At 31.8% G+C, this 26,065-nt stretch overlaps 1 protein-coding gene across 11 annotated transcripts in view; it reads left to right on the forward strand.

Moving 5' to 3' along the window:
- The window catches only part of LOC114334083 (protein son of sevenless), a 652,420-nt gene that overhangs the window by 13,831 nt on the left and 612,524 nt on the right, over positions 1 to 26,065 (forward strand). For 8 of the 11 annotated variants that reach the window (XM_050646932.1, XM_050646939.1, XM_050646934.1 and 5 more), the window contains exons 2-4: positions 13,628 to 13,747; positions 13,900 to 14,043; positions 14,121 to 14,285. The exons of 1 other annotated variant lie outside the window; for it this stretch is intronic. In XM_050646932.1, the coding sequence (XP_050502889.1) occupies positions 13,628 to 13,747; positions 13,900 to 14,043; positions 14,121 to 14,285 (429 nt within the window). The remainder of the gene's footprint in view (positions 1 to 13,627; positions 13,748 to 13,899; positions 14,044 to 14,120; positions 14,286 to 26,065) is intronic. 2 more of the 11 variants (XM_050646938.1, XM_050646941.1) reach the window with 2 other exon arrangements.

Below are 26,065 nucleotides of genomic sequence, written 5' to 3' on the forward strand. Positions count from 1 at the left end.
ATTAGTGCAATGGTTATATTTTAAACCAAGAATTAAAAATACTTTTTTTTTGTAATTTTTAGCGCAAACGTAGGCCTGATACAGAGTCGGAGCTAAAATGTTCACTCGAAGCGACTGACACGCAGCATGCATTATTTATTAAAAGTGTACATCACGCGGCCGGTCGTCGCTCCGAGTGAAAATTTTAGCTACTACAGTACTGTGTTACTCTACTTTCGCGCGTGTAAATTACAAAAAAATATATTTATAATCTTTAATTAAAATATAACTATTAAACTGATAATCGATATTTTTTTGTAAATAATTAGCTTGTACTTTAAACTCACTTCTACGCTTTGAAAGGATTAAAAAAATATATAAACACAGTAGTAATCGTATGTTTACTTTGCTGTTTCATAACTTTTTTACAAATGGTTGCAAAAAAGTTTTAAAGCATTTATTTTAAAGATATTTAAAATGCGCATTTTAGCTATTTTTTAAAATTATAATATAATAAAAACTTTCTGAGAAACGTTAATTTGTTTATAACTATTTTTTTAAAACATTTAATGATTATGCAAAAAAATAAAAAATTCATATTTTGTCGACAAAATATTAAATAGGCATCTAATCTTCATAAGATTTCAAAGCTTGATCAGTGTATCATAATTATTTTGGTTATTATTGCGACCGTAAATTATTAATTAACAATTGAATTGTTGCTAAAATATTCGTTTAATTTTCATCAGCTTCTGTAACTATAATCTAAACCAAAAAGGCTTTTAAGTCACCAAATTATTTAATTATTGGTAGATAATTAATTATCTAAAACTTTATTTGAAAATTAAAGATTTTGTTGGGAAAACCCGCATTTTCCGAGGAAAATTTTCGTCGGAGCAGATCGGGAGAAACGCGACTCTATGCAAAATTTAATCACGGTGAATTTTTATTTTGGTATTTTTGTTGTAAAGTTAAAATCTTCGGAGTTATAGAGCAATAAATGAAAAAACACGATTTTCGTGCGCCATTTTGTTTATAAAAAAAAGTAGCACACTATTTGAGGACTTTGCATACCTATATTATTAATATATAGGATCTTATAATTCGATTCCAACAATAAAATTGCTGGTAAATAACTTTTCCCAAAAATGGCCTATTCTCCGATAATCAGCCCAGACTAATAGAGCAGTAACAGAAGAGATTTGCTCAACAGAAAAATCTTTACAAACACCCATATGAAAAAATTACTATGAAAGATATCCTTCTTTTAGAAATTAACCTATTTCTATTAATATCTTAATGTAAATTAACCAAGTTAAAAACTAACATTAATATAGAACAATATTAAGTAATATTCACCACTGCAAATTTTACGAAAATTGAACTCCAATTACTAATTTAACTAAAAGCTAAAGTTGAAAAAAGTCGAGTAACTGTGCACTTTTAGTACATTATATTGCCATCTGTCAAGTTATCACAATTCAATCAAAAAGTTTCACCATTTTTAACTTAAAATGTAGCACAATTATTAAGTCATTGTTATTTAACCCGCAAGTGGTCGCTGTATGAGATTTTCTCTCACGGTTTCAGAAAATTGCGCACAACTTTTTTTTGGGAAATTATATGCGCTGTAGTTCGTTCTAGTCTTCTAACTATCCTCCCTCGACAATCTAATAGACTCGTCCGCTCAGATAGTGACCCAGTTTACTTAGTATCATCTCATTGTTGAGTCAGTGCGCTTCATGTGAGAGATTCTCTCATCAAGCGACCACCGGCGTCATTAACTGTGTATAAAAATTAATTTTATTTTTCCCCTTAAAACCTAAAATAATATCCTTTTATGACGTAATACAAGGCGCCGTGGATGTGGTCGATGATATGAAAATCATCACTTGTCACTTACCATATATTTTTCAATGTTAAATATTGGCGGCATCAATAGTCACATTTTATATAAAGATAATAATGATAAAACAGAAAAACGTCGTGTCTTTTTAAAGCAAATGGCTTTATCGTTGATGAAACCTCATCTTTTTGATGAAAAGCAAAAGTTGGATATGTGAGAGAAAATCGCACGCGCGACCACTCGCGTAACAACTTACCTAGCGACCAATGCCGGGTTAACCCATTCAGCAGTTCCATATTGGTAGGGGAGCAAAGTATGCTAAATGTGCAGTCACTCGAGCGCTTTGGGGACCTATTGGGTTGTAAAGAGTAGGTCCTAAAACCAAAAAAAGTTAAGTAAAGTTTTCCATTTTAGTGGGCGCTTGCCATTTTTTAATTTAATTTTCCATTTCCAACAATGGTTTTTTTCGATTATAGCGACATCTATCCATAACTCGAAAAAAATGTTTCGAATAAAAGTTACTTATTTTTACGTAAGGAATCAAAATCTGCAATAGAAAATGAGGGTTCCTATTTAAGATTTTAAAGTAACCCCCCACCCCACATCCATGGGGGGTCGTGTTTGGTGCCTTTCGACATATTTTTCAAAAATATTGAATAAGTCTATTTTACAGTTTTTCGATCTGATGTTCATTTCGCGAAATATCGCAGTATTCGTATTTAAAATATTAAATTTACCCCCACCCCTCTCCGTGAGAAGTCGTGTTTGGTATCATTGGATAGATTTTTAAAAAATATTGAGCACATATTTTTTAGTTCTTCGATCTGTCATTCATTTCGCGAAATATTCGCTTTTTTCTTGTGAAACTTTGGGACTCGCCCATTTCCTTACGCCCGGCTCAAATCGTCAGATTTTTGAAATATACACTCTTTTGCATGTACTTAACCTACCTTATCTTAATCTGACAATTTCGAGTTTTTTTAAGGGTAGATTTTTTTTTTCGGGCCCCCCTTAACGAACTCCCCTGTGTTAAGAGCCAATATATAGTAGAGGTGCATCTGCAGGGTACCAGGTTTCTCACTATATGCTAATCTGATGCGCTCGAGTGACTGCAAAAATCCCCGCTTGGGCTCCCCTACCATATCACTTGGAGGATACTTTTAAGGTGCTTGAAATTAAAAAAAAAACTGATTTCTAGGGCGAGTCTAATAAATTGAGCAGAGACTGTAAATCTACAGTTAGTAATCTGGTTACCTATCAGTCAGATATTATCATGTACATGGAGAATGGCAAAAAATAGATACCATATACACAGATTTTTTTAAGGCATTCGATAGAGTAAATCATCAAATACTGCTTAAAACTATAGTGGCAACTGGTTTTCATTTTCAAATGGTTTGTTGGTTTAAATGTTCTCTTTCTAGTGGTACTCAAAAAGTTAAATTTGGTAATTGTTTTTCGGATTCAATTGTAGTAACATCTGGAGTTCTACAGGGTGGTCAATGCTCAGCTCTTTTATGCAATATATTTATAGCTGACAGTATAAACTGCTTCTGTAATAGTCTCTGTGTAAATTTTTTTTATGATCTTAAATTCTGGAGACCAATTAAATGTGTATCGGACCAGATCCTCTTGTAAGCTGATTTAGACGTTTTTTGGACATGTGTGACTTAAATAAGCTTTTATTAACCTTTTAACAGTCACACAAGATTTTTTAACATTTACACAAAGGCTTTCTGCTTAAATATGTTACCACATACTTACGGATAACAATAAATTGGACCATTCAGGTACTTTTCCTGTGGCTACTTATGTAGCCACAAAGCGTTAAAGGGTTACATGTAAATTAATGCTGCTTTATTAGCTTTACTCGAAGTACTCGCAGAATTGTTATAGATTATACAATAAATAAATAACCAGAATTTAATATATTATGCAGAGTAACGGATCTTGGTATGATTTTCAATGTAAATCTAACCTTTATTACCAGAGAACGGCAGTTCTCGCAAGTGGCGCACACCTACACCCCCTACACGCAACACTAAATATACACGAAATTTTCGATTTTCTAAATCTGGCTGAATTGAAAATTGGGCCAACTCCCATCTTAAAGTTCACGAAAAGACTCACCCATTCATATGTCAACCATCCATTTTGGTCCAAGGGTGTGGATTTTACGGCCCTTCCTATTTAGGGTCTGTTTTTCGTTCTCGTCCCCAAAACTCCCAAAAACTTCGAAAATTTAACTCCGACCTTTGCGGCTTCTAATAGAAGCGATCATTACCTTTCCAACACATGTCTAATTTTGAAAATCGGTTATACCGTTCAAAAGTTACGGAGCTCAGAAATATGAGTCAATTTTTATTTAAAAAAGGGAAAATGTTTGTGGATATGTATATGTATGTATGTATGTGTGTGGAAAAGTTAAACCGATCTGATTTTTTTTTTCTGTGTTTGAAGAGGGGGTTAGGGCCGATTCAGAACCGGTGTAGTTTGTGAGTTTTGACTACCCATAATCCAGCTATAGGACTTAGCAGGTACAAAACGGCACATTTTTTGGCGGTATATATCTTCGGTTCAAGAAGAGACAGGAGAACAGTAAATACACCAAATCAATAGCGTTGAGTTAAGCTTTCAAATGATGTCTAAGCTGTCAGGATCAGACATACACACGGCTCAGTATAGCCGAAAAACTGAAAAACTAAACTTTGAAAATTTTGGTTTTTCGACAATTACTCAAAATTTCAACCTACGAATTACGCCAATAACTAAGTGTTTGTAGAAGGACTCTAGACGAAGCTAACGGTGTATACCTTATATCCGGGAAAATTCGAATTTTTAAGTTATAGGCTTCATAAGTATGATCAAACCTATTTCTTATGGGAAAAACGGTTTTTCAAGCTCAATAATTCCTGTAATATCTTCAGTTATCATACTTGACCTTAGATACATAAGATACTACTTGTCAATACGTTTCAAACTCATGTTTAGTGAACAAAATCGGTTAAGCCGTTTAGAAGTTATTAAGCTACAAAAGTATAATCCAATTAACGATTATTCCCTAAATGGTTTATGTAGTTGTAGTGGTTACGACGCTAATTTGATCTGGCAACGGGCAATCCGAGTTCATTTACCGGCCATCCCAATATTTTTTTCAATCTATTTCGAATAGAAAAAAAATCTAGTGTACATTTGATGGACACTAGATCATTTGGGAGATAATGCGACAAAGGCCACATTTATAAAGCTTAACGTGTAATCGAGAAACATTGCATTCAAATTTATACATTTAATTTATAAATAACTTTGAAAAACTCCTGATACAAGAATAAAAAACCGCTAAACGCCGTAAAAATGAGTGATGATTCCAGCTACAAAGGATCTGATATGAATATTACGTGGCGCGAAAATGTATTTTCATTTTGATGCAAAACAAAATTCTAGTTTTATTTTAAAAGATTTTTTCATAATATTTGCTAAATCTGAAGTAAACGCGCCACAAAAGAGTTTCAAAATTCAAACTGTATCAAAGTTATTCTTTTGTGGCGCGTTTTTACTTCAAATTGGGCAAATATTATGAAAAAATCTTTTAAAATAAAACTAGAATTTTGTTTTGCATCAAAATGAAAATACGTTTTCGGGCCACGTAAAATTCATATCAGATCTTTTGTAGCTAGAATATTGTATGCGCCACTCATTTTTACGGCGCTTAGCGGTTTTTTATTCTTGTTGACTATATTAATACAATTTCTCTGAAGGGTTTTAGAATGTTGCGTTTGGTATTCAGAAATTACAAGTTATTTTTTACTGATGTTATATGATTGGTTTATTGCGCATTGGTATGTTGGAACATGGCTCAGTTGTATAGTAGCCATAGTATCAAACATGATAAAGATATGATAGAAACAGTACAACTAAAATTTGGGCCTCTACTTCAAATGTAAGAATTTACAACCACTCTGAGTCTTAGGAGATATTTTTTTGTAGTTTCATTTATTTACAAGTTACTTAGTGGTGGCATGGACTGCGTTGCTCTCTTGGATGAGATCTACATTAATGCACCACCGTACCTGGAGCTTTGTCTTCAGTTAACATTTTATATTCCATTCCATAGTAACCTTTTATGGTATTAACAATCTTTTGGATAGATATTCAGTCTTGTTAAACTAAATACATATTGAAATTTTTAACATATCTTCAACGAAACTTAAGAGAAGCATTTTGTTTTTTTTTTATTAAGACTGCTTGTTTTTTAATTTAATATTAAAAATGGTGATTTTTAGTTAAGTTCGTTATACATATTTTATTTATACACACACCGGCAAAATTAGCCGAACACCTTAAAAATGGGACATGTTTGATGTCATGAATTTCCTAAACCAGTGGTCCGATTTGAGTGATTCCTTTAGTATGTTATAGCCTTATTATTTAAGAATATCGTTGTAATAATATTGTTGCTAGACAGCTAAATATCATTTTATACCGGGTGTAACAATAAGACTGTGTTTTTTTCTTAAAGTTTGGAACACCCTGTGGAATATTCTAGCATATATAAAATATTGAAATTCAAACTCAATTATAGCCGTAGGCTTTCTTAACATTTTCATTTTTGATTCATTTGCTTATTTTGGAAAATTAAAAAGTTATGGGCTTTAACAACTAGCCATGTTTTTCATCGATAAATTCTCATAGTAGGGGAGGAAAGTATGCTAAATTTGCAGCTACTCTTGCGTTATGGGGACCTATTGGATTGTGAATAGTATGTGCTAAAACCAGAAAAAGGTTAAGTTTTCTATATATTGGGGGACTTTTCATTTTTTAATTAATTTTTCATTTGAAACAATCGTTTTTTTTTTCGGATTATAGCGCCATTTATCCATAATTTACAAAAATGTTGCGAATAAAAGTTGCTTATTTTTACGTCAAGAATCCAAATCTTCAATAAAAATTGGGGGCTCCTCTTTAAGATTTTAAAGTAACCCGCCAACCCCACCTCCGTGGGGGGACGTGTTCGGTGCCATTCGATAGATTTTTGAAAAATATTGAATACGTGTATTTCGCAGTTTTACGACCTGAGGTTCATTTCGCGAAATACCGCATTTAAAATTTTTAATTTACCCCCACCCCTCTCCGTGGGGTGACGTGTTTAGTATTATTCGATAGATTTTTGTAAAATATTGAACACGTATTTTATAGTTTTTCAAAGTGACGTTTACTTCGTGAAATATTCGCTTTTTTTGTGAAACTTTGTGACTCACCCATTTTTTTACGCCCCGCTCAAATCGTCAGATTTTTTAAATATACACTGTTTTGCATGTACTTAACTTACCTAATCTTAATCTGACGATTTCGAGTTTTTCTAAGAATAGATTTTTCTCGGTCCCCCTTAATGAATTCCCCGGTGTTAAGAACCAATATATGGTACCTATAGGTACATTTACAGGGTACAAGGTTTCTCCCCATGTGATAATCAGACGCGCTCGAGTAACTGAAAAAATTCCCGCCTGGGCTCCCCTACCATCATTATCTGCTTAGTTTAATAAACAAGCCTATAATAATTCAATAGATGTATTAAATAAATAAATTAATAAGCGATGTCACAATGACGAACTCCCGTGGATTTCATCTGAACTAGCTGAACATCAGATCGAAAAACTGCAACATACACGTATTCAATATTTTTGAAAAATCTATCGAATGACACCAAACACGTCCCCCCACGGAAGTGGGGTGGGGGATTTAATTTAAAATCTTAAATAGGAGCCCCAATTTTTATTGCAGATTTGGATTCTTTACGTAAAAATAAACAACTTTTATTCGACACATTTTTTAGAATTATGGATGGATCGCTCTATAATCGGAAAAGAACGATTGTTTCAAATGAAAAATAAATTAAAAAATGAAAAGTCCCTCAATATATGAAAAACTTAACTTAACCTTTTTCTGGTTTTAGCACATACTATTCACAATCCAATAGGTCCCCATAACGCTCGAGTAACTGCAAATTTAGCATACTTTCCTCCCCTACTATGAGGATTTATCGATGAAAAACATGGCTAGTTGTTAAAGCCCATAACTTTTTTATTTTCCAACATAAGCAAATGAATCAAGAAAGAAAATTTTAAGAAAGCCTAAGGTTATAACCTAGTTTTAATTTTAATATTTTATATATGCTAGAATAGTCCACAGGGTGTTCCAAACTTTAAGAAAAAATCACAGTATTATTGTTACACCCGGTATAAAATGATATTTAGTTGTCTAGCAATAATGTTGTTACAAAGATATTCTTAAATAATAAGGCTGTAACATACTAAAAGAATCACTCAAATCGGACCACTGGTTTAGGAAATTCGTGACATCAAACCTGTCCCATTTTTAAGGTGTTCGGCTAATTTTGCCGGTGTGTGTATAAAAGTATTACCTACTAGGAAAAATATTTATTTTTGTACTAAACCTAAGCATGTATTTTATCTATTAATAGGGTTTTCCCATATTATAAATTAATAAATAAAAATAAAAAATAAGTTTTAATCAGTGAATTCAAGTTAGAGGTTAAGTACACAGTTGATGTTATTGTTTTGGTTAAGAATTTTTTGCTATTTTGGACAAAAATCACACGTCCCGTTCTAAACCATATCATCTCAAAATATTACACGAGAGTGAAATCAAAATATGTTTGAGTGTTTCCTGATATATTTTAGTTAGTATGTTTTTAATCTTTGTATCAATATTCTACTGGCTACCTGAAAATAACAACTAAAAAGCAACCTTTAGTCCAAGTAATGAAGCTTGAAATAGGACAAAACCTCGCAATTTTTACAGAATGGATCGATTTGCTTGAAAATTTGAAAATAAGTAGTGGATAGTCCAAGGATCAAAATCTATATGATGCCGAAAGGCGCTTTTACCATGGGGGTGGTTGGCACCCCCTGTTGGGGGTGGAAATTTTTTATTATATTTTGACCGCAAAAGTTGGTAAAAACGTTCATTCTAAGCAAAAAATGTTCTATACATTTTTTTGATAAAATTAATAGTTTTCGATTTATTCGCTATCGAAAGTGTTAGTATTATATCGAAAAATCAATGTTTTTAATCAGTTTTCTGCTAATAACTTCAAAAGTTTTCGTTTTATCAAAACAACCTTATTTAATAAAAATGTACTATTTGAAAAAATAAACAAAACCGTGTTTTTTAATTTTCTTTAAGACCAACAGTAATCAAGATATACTTTATTATATGTTAGCTCTCCTTTGTCAAATGTTAAATATTGTAGTTTCAAAGTCCAAAGACGGGCAAAATATGCATTTTTCGAGAATAACTTGTTAAAACTAATTTAAAGAATTTAAAAATATCTATCCCTAGAAATAAAAAAGAAGTCTCTAGCTCAAAAATTAAGTGACTTATAATGAAAAGAATGTCAGTCATTATTTTTTTCAGCGCAAAAGTGGTCGGAAGCAACCCCGTAATCACCACCCTAATTAAAACTAGTCATTGACCTTATTTGGTCTTATTTATTTACGTATTTTTAATAGGTTCGAGAAGTTTGACCGACTTAGAATGATTCGTTTTAAAAAAAAATGAAGTTAACAGCGATTAACGAATTTTTGTAGTTTAGAAAAAATGGTCTTTTCTTCTGAATAGAAAGATTAGCATCAGAGATGTGAAAAAATGTTTAATATTAAATTGTAGCTAATTTAATTCCCAAGAATTTAGTATGAAAAAAATTTTTCTATAACAAAAATTAAGTGAGCTATTGACAATTAAAACTTGTAATAGCATGCAAAAACCACCTTTACCAACCCTTTCAAAGTCACCTCTTTTTGTGACTAAGAATTGTAATAAGATTTAATATTAATAGGCTTATAGATCTGTTAAAACCTACAAAAATCTTTTACATCAAACTTTCTAAGATACAAAATAAAAAAGTTACGGTTAAAAAATCAACATATTTTTTTGAGAAAAAAAAGGAGAAATCCAATTGCAAGCATAATAATGTAAGTTAGCGGTGTTTTTAGTCATTGGCCTTCTTTATTTGTGTATTATTAATAGATTCTAGAAGTTTGACTGGCTTAAAATGATTATTTTTTTAAAAACTGAAGTTAAAAGCGAATAAAGAATTTCTGTAGTTTTGTAAAAAATGCCATTTTCTTCAGAATAGAAAGATTAGCATCAAAGATAAGAAAAAATGTTTAAATATGAAATTGTAGGTTATTTAATTCGTAAGAACTTGGTGTGAAAAATTTTTTTCTACGACAAAAATTGAGTGAATAGTAAATGAGTATACTATAGAAGAACATTTATTTTTTCTATATAAAACTAACACTTTCGATAGCGAATAAATCGAAAACTATTAGTTCTATCAAAAAAATGTATACAACATTTTTTGCTTAGAATTAATGTTTTTATCAACTTTTGCTGTCAAAATATAATAAAAAATTTCCGGCCCCGAGATGGGGTGGCAAACACCCCCATAATAAAAGCGCCTTTTGGCATCATATAGATTTTGATCCTTGGAACATCCACTACTTATTCTCAAATTTTCAAGCAAATCGATCCATTCTGTAAAAATTGAGGGGTGAAAAGCTTCGGTTCCTGGACTACTTACTTTTGATTCCAAATAATACAAAAAGAAAAAATGTTTTGTTTTCCTCAAAAAATTTGACATTTTTTTCTGAAAGAAATGTTAAAATGTATTATATTATATGGTCGCATTTTGGATTAATATTTTTTAAATGTTTTTCACGGGAAACTAGCACACCTTCTTGTCACAAGTTGGAACGATACTCTTTTACCAGACCATGAGTTTTAATTTTTAACATAAATAGGGCAATCCCTCTAATTGGTTGTATACCATAGCAAAAATACTGTAGAAGTAAAAAAGACTTCTACAAAAAATGTACAAACTTAAAACTGTTTCTAATACGTAAACTTCTACGTATATCTCTGTTAGTATGCTCTATTCAATATTGGTCAGACCTCTTCTTGAGTTTGTCGAACCAGTGTGGGGTCCAGATCTGTCATGATAAAATCTTACTTGAAAATGTTCAGAGTAATGCTACAAGAATCGCATCCGGCTGTGTAAAACCTAATTATGAAGATAAACTATCTGTGGCTCATCTAATGACATTCGAGCATCACGAGGTGACCTAACCTAATTATGACCTTCCATACTTTAAAATATAATTTTGGGGACCTAAATACCATGAATCAAGACAAAACATTAAGAGGTCACTGTTACAAATTAAACAGGGAAGAGAATATTTAATATCTGATGTGTGGATCATGTTCTAATCTCATACACATAAGATGAGTTGAAAATATCACACATTTTTTCTTTGACTGGGAAACTGCTATCAAATTAAAGCACCAGATGCAAAATATTAAAGTGAACTAATCTTTATTTTTACTAATTTTTTTTCCTTGGGGCCCTTCAAGCTCATTCACTGATTCACCAATTTTGCTCATTTATTTTACAATATATTTTCCTACACCTATATAATATACCTACTTAATATTTTCTATCCTACTTATCCTACATTTTTACTAATTAACAGAAGAGAGATTTACTTTATAATATTACATTTCTGAAGTAAGAAAAAAAATAGGAAAATAGAGAATTTATTTTTAAGTGTAAAATGAGAAAGTGTATTGTGAATTTTTGTGTATAGTCTGAATGCATAGTCTTTATATCAGATGGCTTTAGACGGAGCAACATAATCTGTTTTGCAATTAACTACGCATTTTCAAGAATTATTGTATTTTCAAAGAAAGAAACTTAATGTTCATTATATTAAATATCCGCCAGTCAATGGGAGCAAGAATAGGATATTACCGCCGAATTCTATCCTACTTCATGGATTTTAATGAAATTTTGGAAATAGCCTCTACTTATCTCCTAATTCAAAGTCTACCCTATGCCGATGTGTGCTTTTATCTTGGGGGTAGTTCCCACCCCTTCTAAGGGATGGAAAATTTTTTTGTTAAAATACCACGGAATTCGCTAGAGAACCTAATTCTAAGCAAAAACTGTTCTATAATTTTTTTTTGAAAACTCAATACTTTTTGAGATATTCGTGGTTGAAAATTGGCCATTTTCATTGACACAATACCTTTTCGAACGGTTTTTTGTGAATACCTTAAAAACTATGCATCTAACTAAAAAAACTATATTAAACATTTTTGTAGGTTATAAAAAAACAAAGAGACACTTGATTTTATAAATCTTCTAGTTATAATACAAAAATAGATATGATATGTGGTGAAAAAAGATTTTTTTGGTGGATGCTCAAATCGGTGTATTCAACTTAAAATAACAGAAACGGTCGATTTTAGATGTGTAATACTACTAATACCTTTTTGTAGTGCTTGAAAAGGCCTTTAAAATGAGCTATATTAGAGGTCCATTACATTAAAACTAAGCGAGATATGTTGCAAACAAAATTGATAACTAATGTATTTTAAGAAAAAATGAGAAGTAATTTTAACCTCCAACCACCAAAATGTAAATAAATCGTTTTCCTTCCACAATACCTTTTACTATAGCGTTATTTCTATGTTCAAAAAGTTGGACGGGTTTAAAATGAATGGTTTCTGAAAAAAAAAGATCAAATTATAGAGAGCATTTTTAAATTTTCTTAAAAATCTTCCTTTTTCTCCATGTAACTTGAAAATGGTAAGAGATACAGTAATGAAAAATAAAAGGGAAATTTTTACCTGAAAAAGCCCTACATTTTTGGGTGGTATCTTTTTTCGTATCTCGTATCTGTTTCAAGTTACATGGAGGAAAAGGAAGATTTTTAAGAAAATTTAAAAATGCGCTCTATAATTTGATCTTATTTTTTTCAAAAACCATTCATTTTAATCCAGTCCAACTTTTTGAACATAGAAATAACGCTATAATAAAAAGTATTGTAGAAGGAAAACGATGTATTTAAATTCTGATGGATGAGGGGTTAAATATACTTCTCATTTCTTCTTAAAATACATTAGTTATCAACTTTTTTGCAGAATTTTGCTTAGTTTGAATGTAATCGACATTTAGTATTGCTCATGTTAAAGGTCTTTTCAACCACTACAAAAGTTATTAGTATCATTATACACCTAAAATCGACAGTTTCTCTGTTATTTCAAGTTGAATACAACGATTTGAGCGTGCAGCAAAAAACAAACTCTTCTTACCTACCATATCCCTCTTTGTATTTTAAATAGAAGATTTATGAAGGAACGAATCTCTGTGTTTTTTATAACCTACAGAAATATTTTATATAGTTTTTTTTTTGTTAGATGCATAGTTTTTAAGGTGTTCGCAAAAATCCGTCCGAAAAGGTGTCATTTTTCAATGAAAATGGCCAATTTTCAACCACGAATAACTCAAAAGGTATTGAGTTTTCAAAAAATAATTATAGAACAGTTTTTGCTTAAAATTAGGTTCTCTAGTCTCTTCCGTGGCTATTTTAACCAAAACATTTTCCACCCCTGAGAAGGGGTGGGAACCACCCCAAGATAAAAGCGCACATCGGCATAGGGTAGACTTTGTTTCTTGAGCTATTACCTACTTACTGTGAAAATATCAAGTAAATCGATGTAGTAGGATGGAATTCGGAGCCAAGTACCCCCATTGACTGCCCTAATAATAAACTGCTGTTTGACACTGTTGTTTGATGGTTCGTTAGTTGTAGATTAGCGAAATTTTGTATACCTTTATATAATTTAAATATACAAATGGAAACAAAAATAGCAAATTAGTTGAAAAATATGGAGTTCTAAAGTTTCAATTATTATAGAACACTTCTTTTATTTTAGGTTTTAGAACAAGTGCACCCTTCATTAGGTGCAAGAGAAGAAGCCTTAGAATATGTGGAAAGCCTATGCTTGCGTCTTCTTGGGATGCTGTGTGCCAAACCAAGTCCTCACACAGTTCAGGTAAACATTTGCCATATTTTGTTCATTTGCCAATAAACCAAAATAAATAATTGACTTTATTATTATTCAAATGTTTTATTGCGGTAATAATAACTTTTTAAGAATTTTTTAAGTTATGAAAATAATTTATATTTCGGTTTTTGTTTGTGTAGGATGTTGAAGATCGGGTAACTAGTACTTTTCCCACACCAATTGATAAATGGGCACTAAAAGAAGCCCAAGAAGCTCTTGAAAGAGGAAAGAAAAAGTCAGTATTACAGCTGCCTGTCGATAAAATCCATTCTTTATTACAAAAAGTAAGTAGATCATAATTTTTTTACAATATATTTTGCTATACAACTGAGCAGAGATTGACATACAATCTGTATTTTAGGAACTTTTGCTCTACAAAGTTGATTCCACGGTGTCTTTATTTTTGGTGGCAGTTTTAGAGTACATCTCAGCTGATATTCTAAAATTGGTTGGAAACTATGCAAAGAACATAAAGCATGTAGAGATTACTTATCAAGATGTGCAGATATCTATGAAGGTAGACAAAGTAAGTGGAGCTTGTGTTCTTAAACATTGTTTTTTCTGATAGAATCTTAGAGGATAATCATATATGGGAACATTTATTAGTTAAAAGCTGTGTTACCTGAATAACCAATAATGTTAAGATTTTTTCCTGTTATAGAATCTGTAGGTCTCCAAAAAAGCAGTCAGAGAACTAAAATGATATTAAATTTTTTCGAATGTGAGGGTGACCATATTTCTAGAAACTTTCAGTGTAAATGTTTGTTTATATGGGATTGGCCATAGTTTGGTTATCATGACAATTACATTTTTACCTAAATAATACTAGACGTTTCAATTTCCGCTCCGTAAATTGTTATCAAAAAATTAAGAGAAATTTGTTGAAAAATGTATATAGCCGTCAGTTATTGTTATTGACGTTGTTATATCACAGTCAACAAATATAGGGCATTCCAACATGCTGTCAAATTATTATGTCAAATTAAATCAATATGGCAGCCGGGAGGCAAACATAAAGGTTATTCTATCAGTTCTTAATGTGTTTCAGATAATTTTAGTTGCGTTTCTGACCATATTTCTAGAAACTTTCAGTGTAAATGTTTGTTTATATGGGATTGGCCATAGTTTGGTTATCATGACAATTACATTTTTACCTAAATAATACTAGACGTTTCAATTTCCGCTCCGTAAATTGTTATCAAAAAATTAAGAGAAATTTGTTGAAAAATGTATATAGCCGTCAGTTATTGTTATTGACGTTGTTATATCACAGTCAACAAATATAGGGCATTCCAACATGCTGTCAAATTATTATGTCAAATTAAATCAATATGGCAGCCGGGAGGCAAACATAAAGGTTATTCTATCAGTTCTTAATGTGTTTCAGATAATTTTAGTTGCGTTTCTTTGTAATTTTGTTTTGTACAAGGATTAATCTAACATTTTCACTAGAATAATTAATTTAAAAAGATAATATGCCTCATTTCTGTTGTGTTTTGAAATGTGGAATGCGAAGTATTCATGATAAAATTCCGTTTTATCAGTTACCATCAGTGCTACATTTTAAGCATAAAACAACTAAATAAGTTATCATCTGAGAGACAAAGACATAAAACAACTAAATAAGTTATTATTCATACAGAACAAGTAAAAACTTCGTTTGTATAATGGTATAAAAAGTTTATTGAATAACTATTAAAAATTCATCCAAAAGGATTCGCAAAACGTTTTCAATCTAGATCAGATCATCTTCAGTGCGTTCTGCTTAGTACATGAAACTAGCAACCTTATAGAATAGGTGACATCGAAAAATATGATTTACATTTTTAAAAGCGATATTTCTCGATGTCACCTATTCTATAAGGTTGTTAGTTTCATGTACTAAGCAGAACGCACTGAAGATGATCTGATCTAGATTGAAAACGTTTTGCGAATCCTTTTGGATGACTTTTTAATAGTTTTTCAATAAACTTTTCATACCATTATACAAACGAAGTTTTTACTTGTTCTGTATGATTTTTAATTATGGTATACAGCCAGCTACTGGGACTTTCCCATTAAATAAGTTATTGTCTGAGACAAAAACATTAAATGCTATAGAATGTCCTATAAAAATGCTAAATAACTAACTATGTTCATGTTACTTACGCTTGGAAAAGTGTCTAAACCGTAGGTTAACTCAGACCCTTTGAAGAAAAGTGGGCCTATATTATTTATTTTGCCAATCTTTTGCTTGTACCTGCTAGCAACATTTGTATTGTCTACCAACAACTTTATATGCACTCATGTTTATTTATTCATTGTTTAAAACTAAATAAAGTTATTGAAGTACTTTACAACTAAAAACTACACAAAATCTACAACAAAATATTGGGAAAATACAACTAAAAAACTGTTAACGATAAAAACTTTAGAAACATGTGGTACAAATAATATAAACAAAACAGTGTTTGACAGTTTGCTTCCCAAATTTTTCATAAACGTCAAAGTCTTGGAATGCCCTATTGAGGATTGAATGTACTTTGCATATGATGCTTATAGTCAACAGCCGCTTTGGCTGGAAAGATATGAGGATGGATTTTGTATGCCCTATGATATTATTCTGTTTATTTGTGCAATAATTATTCTATGTGTTATAAGTGTTCGTAATAATGAGTTTTTGGGGAAAAATTGTGTTTTTATGTATTGTGTGTTGCATACGTATAGTGTATGATAGATATGTGCTTCACTTGTTCCTATCCCCTATTGTTCGTATGTTTTTGTTATTCACTTGTCCTCTAGATATTGGCAACCAAAGTCTCAACAGAAGCAGAAGCATCAACATAATTAGTTTCAGTGTATTAAAAAAGATCAATACATACTCACAATCTTTATTAAAGTTGTTAAAAGAGGCGACCGGTTTTGGAGCTTACAATATTACTCTGGGCTAATTAGCAAAATACAAGGAAAAGTTATTTACCAGCAATTTTATTGCTGGAATCGAATCTTATTATTGTATGTAATAATAATATAGATATGCAAAGTCCGCAGATAGTGTGCTACTTTTTTTATAAACAAAATGGCGCCCGAAAATCGTGTTTTTTTCAATTTTTGCTCTATAACTCCAAATATTTTAACTTTACACCAAAAACACTCAAATAAAAATTGACCGCAATTAAATTCTGCACAGAGACGTGTTTTTCCCGATTCAGTTCGACGAAAACTTTCCCCGGAAAAAGCGAGTTTTTCCAACAAAATCTTTAATTTTCAACTAAAATTTTAGATAAGTAATTGTTAATTAATATTTAAATAACTTGGTAATGTAAAAGCCCTTTTCATATAGACTATAATTCCAGAAGCCCATGAAAATTGAATAAACCGTTTAGCAACAATTGAATTGTTAATTAAAAATTTACGGTCGCTATAATAACGACAATAATTATGATGCATAAGAATAGCTGTGATTTTTTCATAAAAAGACACTATACCCATCTAATGTACTTTACAGAATTGAAATTTGACTATTTAAGCGGCCTCAGGACTATTTTAAAATTATAAACAATTTTTTGGCTTATAAACAAATAGAATATCTCGGGAAATATTAAACTAAATTAAATTGTGAAAACGGTATTAGAAAGACAGCGGCAGGATGCTTCTTTTAAAAGAAAAAACGTTATTATGACGAGTGGTTCCTGAGATACAATCGGTCAAAGTTGACCGGAATTTACGGCAGAGATATAAACAATAGGATCATAATTTTCCAAACATCACCTTTTTATTTTTGTCCTCTTTCTCCACACCAATTTTCATATCTTTAAAATACTGATAACATATATTATTATAATAAAAACTATCGATAATACGTGTGAAAATAGCCAAAAATACCAAAATTCCAATCAAAAATTTGGAGAAAATGTAACCCTCGAAGTTCAAAATCGGTATACGTTAAAAAATGCATTTTCTCGGCTTCCCATGGAGCAATTTCCTTCATTCTTTTTTTGTTCCTTAATAACTCGAGTAGAGCCATCGAACTAACGTATTATTAAATGTCAAACTTGCTTTTGTTTTGTTATAATAGATTAATTTATTTATAAGAAGAGAAAACTAAATATTTTTCCAGTTGTAGGCTTTTTTTTAGATAAACTTACTATAAGTGTACCTTTTAAAGTTAAAAACATAAATATTCTCATTTGAAAGCTGTATAATTATTTAAACAATTTTTATTTAAACAAATTAAAATTTTGTGTTATAATAAATAAATTAATTTATTATAACAAAACAAAAGCAAGTTTGATATTTAATAATGCGTTAGTTCGATGGCTCTACTCGAATTACTTGGGAACAAAAAAAGAATGAAGGAAATTGCTCGATGAGAAGCCGAGAAAATGCATTTTTTTAACGTATACCGATTTTGAACTTTGAGGGTTACATTTTCTCCAACCTAATTTTTGATTGGAATTTTGCTATTTTTGTCAATTTTCACACGTATTATGGCTAGTTTTTTTATAATAATATATGTTATGAGTATTTTAAGGATATGAAAATTGGTGTGGAGAAAGACGACAAAAATAAAACGGTGAAAATTTGAAAATTATGATCCTAGTGTTTATATCTTTGCCGTAAATTCCGGTTAACTTTGACCGGTTGTATCTCAGGAACTACTCATCATAATTAAACGTTTTTTCTTTTAAAAGAAGCGTCCTGCCGCTGTTTTTCGAATATCGTTTTTATAATTTAATTTAGTTTATTATTTCCCGAGATATTCTATTTGTTTATAAGCCAAAAAATTGTTTATAATTTTAAAATATTCCTGAGGCTATATTATCCCAATTGTTGCTAAACTGTTAGTTCAATTTCTATCGGCTTCTGGAATTATAATCTATAGGGAAAGGGATTTTACATCACCAAGTTATTTAATTATTGATGAACAATTACTTATCTAAAAGTTTAGTTGAAAATTAAAGATTTTGTTGGAAAAACCCGCGTTTTCCGGGGAAAGTTTTCATCGAAGTAAATCGGAAAAAACACGTCTCTATGCAGAATTTAATTGCGGTGAATTTTTATTTTAGTGTTTTTGGTGTAAAGTTAAAATCTTTTGAGTTATAGAGCAAAAATTGAAAAACACGATTTTCGGGCTCCATTTTGTTTATAAAAAAAGTAGCACACTATCTGTGGACTTTGCATACCTATATTATTAATATATACAATCATAAGATTCGATTCCAGCAATCAAATTGCTGGTAAATAACTTTTCCCAAAAATGGCCTATTCTCCGATAATCAGCCCAGACTATATGTGCTCCATCGTTAGGCCCAGTAAAGAGTTTGTCTTTTCCAAAAAAAGAAAAAGTATAATGCTTTTTTTAATTAACACTTTTTCTTTCTTTGGAAAAGACAAACTCTTTACTGAGCCTGAGGATGGAGCACACATTGTAAGCTCCGAAACCGGTCACCAACTTTAATACAGATTGTGAGTATTGACCTTTTTTTAATACACTCTATCATGGACTCACACTTGCAACTGTTTATCACTAGAATTAGTTTCCTTCATGATTATTGATGCATCTTTCCACTGTGGTCTGTCTGTGTTCATTGCCCCAGGCATGTTTGCATACCTGTGATTTGTCGAATACCCTGTTTTTGATGTATGTTTCCTGCTCGTTAATCCTGACGCTTAGTGGTCTTGCAGTTTCCCCCACATAGAAATTGTTGCATTCGCAGGGTATTTTGTAGGCGCAGTTCTTTGACCTCTCCTGTGGGTTGTTTGGTTAGGTTTTGGATAGGATAGATCCGAGTGTGATGATTGTTCTAAATGTTGTTATGTTGTACTTATTTCCTATCCTTTTTAATTTTTCTGATAAGCCCTTTACATATGGTATCGTTGTCAACCTTGAGTCCCTTTTTTGGTTGTAGCTGGATTTATTGTGTTGTTTTGTTATTTCCTTTCTTCTATCTTATGGAATTCCTTGTTACAAATGACAATTACAAATGACAAGGGCAGGTTTTTTTTTCCTGAAATGCCTTTTCATTGGAGCAGATATTTTGGGCTCTATCATATAATGATTTAATGATTCCTTTTTTGATGTTTAGATTGTGATTTGAGTGGGAATCTGTCTGTGTGAATCCGAGTGTGATACCTGTTGGTGTGGGTTGGCTTTGTGTAAACTTTGGTTGCATATCGTATAACTTCTTTAGTGATCAACACAGAAAAAGAAGTGAATTGTTTTTTCTCTTTCCTTGGTAAATTTGATTGATTCTTCTTTATTGTTGATTTCAGTCAGGAATTTATCCAATGCTTATGGTCCGCGAGGACAAATTTTTAGAATTGGAAAGAAATCCTTTGTAAAAGGCATAAAATTTTTTTATTAAAAATCCCTTAAAAGGGCTACATCACAACAAAACGTTTTCGATTTTTATAAAAAATCATCATCAGTGTTCGATAAACTGGATGCTAGCTGAGCCACAAAAGAAAAATATCTGGGTAAAAACCCTTTACATAAAATATAGATGCCTTAAAAGTGCATACTTCAAGAAAAAGGCCTGTGATGGTCACAGTTGCCATTAAGTCATTGAAATGTGAACAACTCAATTTGGATCCCACGTGTTGGGAAACCTGTATACCTTACCTTAGGGCATTATCCTGTTTGCCATGTGACCATCAAAGGCCTTTTTCTTGAAGTATGCACTTTTAAGGCATCTATATTTTATGTAAAGGGTTTTTACCCAGATATTTTTCTTTTGTGGCTCAGCTAGCATCCAGTTTATCGAACACTGATGATGATTTTTTATAAAAATCGAAACCGTTTTGTTGTGATGTAGCCCTTTTAAGGGATTTTTAATAAAAAAAATTTATACCTTTTACAAAGGATTTCTTTCCAATTTTGTGATTGATGGTATACAGCCAACTACAGGAAAACTTTTTCTTTTCCTTGTGGATTTTGTAAATTTTTAGAACTCTGTTATCAGTGTAGTTAGTTGACAGAATTGACAGTATTAAACAAAAAAGGTATGTTAGCCTAGCGTTGAAAATCAGTGCTTGTATAGCAAATTATGGCAAGGTGCGCGGAATTACTTTTTTTTTTCTTTTTGTTACCGGATTCCCCAGGTCGGAGACGATCGACAAAAACTTAATATTCATTAGGTTGAGTATTATTTAACATTATCGGCTATCCAGACGGACTTGTTCCAGCCGCTGTTTCATTGCTGCGGTTGCTTCTTTTTCTTCTAGTGCCGACTCCACTAATGAAGGTTGGCTATAACCATTGCAAATTCATCTCTATCTTCTGCTTTTCTTAAAAGCGTTTGTCTAACCCGGTCCAGTCGCGAATGTTTTTCAGCCAGTCGTCTACCAAGACCCATTTTTTCTTCGATTTTACCCTTCATACTTGGCTGTAACAACTCGTACTTATCATTTCTAAGCATGTGCCCCAAATATGCTGTTTTAATAGTGGTCAAAAGTTCTCTGTCTCTTCCCATTCTGCACAACACAATTTATTTAACCAATGCTGCTTAAATTGGGTTTTCTCAAAATCTGCATGACGAAAGTTCATCAACCAGTTCTTAAAAAAAAATAACTATTGAAAATATAAACATTTAACTTCCTTAATTAATTTAACATTTTAAATGAAATATGTTTCTTAAGAGTCCTTATTTGTTCCTGTATATGCTTATCTTTTAGAACTAGTGTCTTTTATGAGCGTTATACAAGAATTTTGAAGAGCAGCTGATTCAAGCGTTAGATATTTTTTGTTTGCATTTTAACTGAACTTTTTAGTAATTGTCGAGAGTGTTTAAATGTTATGTTATTTGATACGAAAACTCATACGATCAGCCAAACTGGATTTAGGGGTTCAATGAGTAGCCATTGAGTCTTATCATATTTTGTACGTACCTATGAGAAAAATGATAGATAACGAATTTATTTGATTTAACCTAATTCTTGCCAGTGGGTAGGAAGATTTTCAAACAATTGTTTCGTTCCTAATGCCCATCTAGTATTGTTTTATTTCTAATCCATCATTCATGCAATCTATCACTTCCATCAATATGTTTTTATCTTTTTACCATTATTTTACATGACATATGGCCGGTTTCACCAACGATAAATAGTAGTTTATTCGATGAATAAAGTTATTCGACCAATAAACTACATTTTTCCATTTTATTAACGTCAAATAAGACTTATTTATTTATCAAATAATTACTTACTATTCGAATAAGTTCGTAAGCTAATCTCGCTGTAAATATAAGAAAGTAAAATAAAAATGTATACCATTTTTATTCAGTTGCAATGCGGAGGCAAAACAATCTTACTTTTCAATTAGAATACGGAGTGCAGTCCAGTCCCTTGAACCGCGATTTTCGACTCTTATTGGAGCCTTCATAGGAAGGAACGTAGGCACTGTTTTCCATATTTTAACTGATTTGCATCGAGAGGTTTTCCCACCCATTGCAACTGAAGTGATGATAGTAGGTGGCTAGCGCCATCTGGCATTGAAAGACGAAGTAGTTTTCAATCCTAATAGTAAATTATTAATATTGAAAATATTAAAAATATTACTAAAAGATTTTTAAATTGAAAACTTATTGGTACACTTTCCTGGTGACACCTCCAAGACTTCTACAATTTGCAAGTCAAATGGATGCTGCAGTGAAGACGAGAGGGAAGGAATTCTACACTATGCAATTCACATCCCCCGTCTGCAGCTGGTAAAGTTCCAACGGAAAAATGCACCTAGTTACTCTACGGAGTAATACGACTATAAAATAAAAATGTATACCATTTTTATTCAGTTCATTATAAGAAAGTAAATTCGCAAGTTAAATATAATTAACGTTAAAGTAAATTATCAGTAGTAATTGCACAGGAGCTCTAAAATTATCGAATTTTTCCCGAGTGACACTTTGACAGTTTTAATTTCACGACCCGAAGGGGAGTGAAATTATGTCAAAAGTATCACGAGGGCAACAATTCGATAATAATTTTAGAGATCGAGTGCAATTTGCCGCGATTATTTCATGAATAAAACTGTTCAAAACCAACATTTTATTGTAATTTATTTATGTAAGTACAAATTAGTACAATTAAACACACAGTTGTTATAAATATTTGACGGTTGAAAGTCATCACTTTTATAACTTTTAAAACATTAATTGTCATTAATGTCACTGAATGTATTTTTTTCGTAGCAACGAAGGGCATCTGACGTAATATACTTGACGACGGGATATTATCAAAAATTATCAGTTTAATTTTGTTTTCTGTAGCTTTCTATTGGTCAGAATCTCCTATGAATGAAATAATCAAAGTTATATTGAAACGTCTAATAAATTAATTGAAAATATAAATATAAATGTCTAATAAATTTTATTCGACGAATAACTATTCATTGATTTATTTGTTGTTGGTGAAACCGGACCATATAGTGGTGTTAATGGTGTTACTTTGTAATTTCCAAAACAAATTTGTGTTAATAAAATATTTATTACTACTAAAAAAAATTATCGATTAAGTAGAGCAATTGTTCTGGGATATTTGGACTCTGCTTCATCAAAAACAACTATTACAAAGCGATTTACTGATATAAACGCTATCGTAAGACACAAATAAAGCACGTCTTCCGAATATGGGAGCTGTTGTGGTAATTATAAAAATATCTACCAAAGTATTTCAGACACAAGTGCCGATATCATCAGAAAGGAGTATATTCACGATTCTGCATGGCTTGGCTTGACTTGGCTTTACAACTTGGGATGAATATTCGCCACATCCACTATAGCTCTCCATCTTCTACGAGCTTGCGATTCCATATCCCATTGTTGTACCCCTATCCTAGATAAATCGACTTCAACATCAACCTTCCATCTTTTTCTGGGACGGCCTATTGATCTTCTACCATCTGGTCTCTCAAAAACACTGTCTTTAACACTCTGTCTTCCTCTGATCTTACGACATGACCTGCCCATCTATCAGGTTAGCTTTGATAATGTCTGACGATGTTTTCAGTACCATACAAAGCCACCAATTCAGCATTGCGGCGCCTTCTTCACTCTTCTGTCAATTCTTCTTGAGAGCCAAATATTATCATTCTGAGAACTTTCCTTTCAAATGCCAGCAGCTTATTTTTTCCTGCTGCTGCATAGTCCGTGTTTCACTTCCATATGTAACAACTGAGCGAATAATTGACATGTGCAGTCTTAATTTATATTTTCTTTTTAGCAGCTTAGATTTTAGTAATGATGATAGGGAGTATAATGATCTATTCCCCGCAGCTATCCTTGTCTATAGCTCTTTTTCTATGTGGTTGTCATCTCTGATTACCGTCCACAGATATTCAAACTCTTTTACTACCTTATTAATAGTTATGTTCTGCCTAACTCTGGTCTTAGATTTTTGGTTACTAGCATGTGTTTCGTCTTCTTTTCATTTATTAGACCCAGATTACCTGTTTTCTCATCGAGTTGTGAAAACACCTCTCTCACATCTCTTGTAGAATGGGTGACTACATCTAGATCATCAGCAAATGTCGACAATAGTTTTGATCCTCGATTCGCAAATCCCCTGTCAGCTCAGACGATATTTTACTTATTGCATCAACTTTGACCTTCAGAATGATAAATTACCGTCACTAACTAGACTATAAATTTTATTCAGATGTGTCAGCTCAACAAGTGGGCCATTATAACAGGCCGAACAAGTCTTGACATTGCTGTAATGAAATGTTAAATATCAAGTTGGTCCTATTTCTCGTATATTGCTATATATATACCCAGTAATGGACAAAGTAATTGGATCTCCAAGACAAAGCTCCATTACGAGGGACGATCACCGTCAACATTATCATGTCCACACAAGCCATTCAAATATCCATATCATTCTTAAAAAATTTCCCATGCCTTATCATTTTTGTATAACTTAAAATTATTGAACAATTTGTAATTATTATAAAAATAAGTCACTAAATTTCTTAACATTGTATTTTTCGATGGGTAAAATCCAAATGTATACCGTATACCTTATTTTTGGACAGAGGAAATATGTCCTATAACAAATTATCAGATTTAAGTCACAATAAATGAGAAATAAATAAAATCGATCGAATTTTGTGCACCAAAAAAACAAAGAAAAGATATGGTTATCAAGTGGTTATAAAAAAATCGCTGTTGTTAATGGTGGGTTTCTTACATTGTACTTAACTTAACCCGCAAAAATTTTGCACCACCAAAAATAATGCTCATTTCGATAGTTTATTTTGTATAACATCAGCAGAAAAAAGCTAATTTTGGTGTCCCCTTAAACAGGGGTGCCCGCCTGTAGTGCATTCCTTGCCGGCCCGTTATCGCTTGTCCTGTTCTCGTGAACGGATTAACGGATTTCCCTATTTTTTTTATTATTTTAGATTTTTTCTTTGGTATTCACACTGTTGGGCAAAGGTTGGCTCAAACTTCTCTTTTGGGCTTGCCGAATGGAAGAAAGGAAACGTTTTTCTTATGTTTTAGCCACCAATCATGTCACCTTTTTGTGAAACAATACTAAATTAACAATAAAAAATAACAAAAGTTAATAAAACTTAAGAAGAACCGGATGAAACTTAACGTAAGCTAGTATTGCGTGTTTCCACCTCTACTTCTAATAACAGCTTCACATCGTCGCCTAGACACATGGTACTTGTACCATGGCCTAGACATGCTAAATATTAAGCGGGCTATTTGATTTTGGTCCATGGAGTTTCAGATATCAATAATCATAGTTTCTATATCTTGCAGGTAAGCAGGAAGGGCCTAACGAAGTCTTAATTGTCTACCGACAATATCCCATAAAGTTTCAATAGGATTCATGTCGGGACTGTTAGAGGGCCAATTCAATTGCTGAATATTTACCTCACTTAAATATCTAATAACGACACCCTTTACATGAGCATTAAGTTATCATGCATTAAGATTAAATTATTCCTATATAAGATGCGAAAGAAACAATGTGTTCAAAGAAACAAAATTTCTGTAATGTATATTTCATTAATTAAAAAGCCTACACGTAAAGACACCAAATCCGTTCTTGCTGTGAGCGAAATTCGACTCCAAAACATCACAGAGCCTCCATTAAACAATCTCATCACTCTTATGTTACACTGTGCATACCTCTCACCTGGTCGACGAATAACTCTTAAAGGGAAAATACACCATTCAATTCGATTGAACAATGTGGATGATTCAACCAAAATGGACCATGTATTTTGCAATTCAATAAAAGCGTTCAACAAAATTGAACGTTGAAAAAAGTTGAGACAATTTCGTTCAACTCCGTTGAACAACTGGGATGATTCATCCA

This window comes from Diabrotica virgifera, chromosome 3, assembly GCF_917563875.1.
Source record: "Diabrotica virgifera virgifera chromosome 3, PGI_DIABVI_V3a".
In the NCBI taxonomy this organism is placed as follows: Eukaryota; Metazoa; Arthropoda; class Insecta; order Coleoptera; family Chrysomelidae; genus Diabrotica; species Diabrotica virgifera.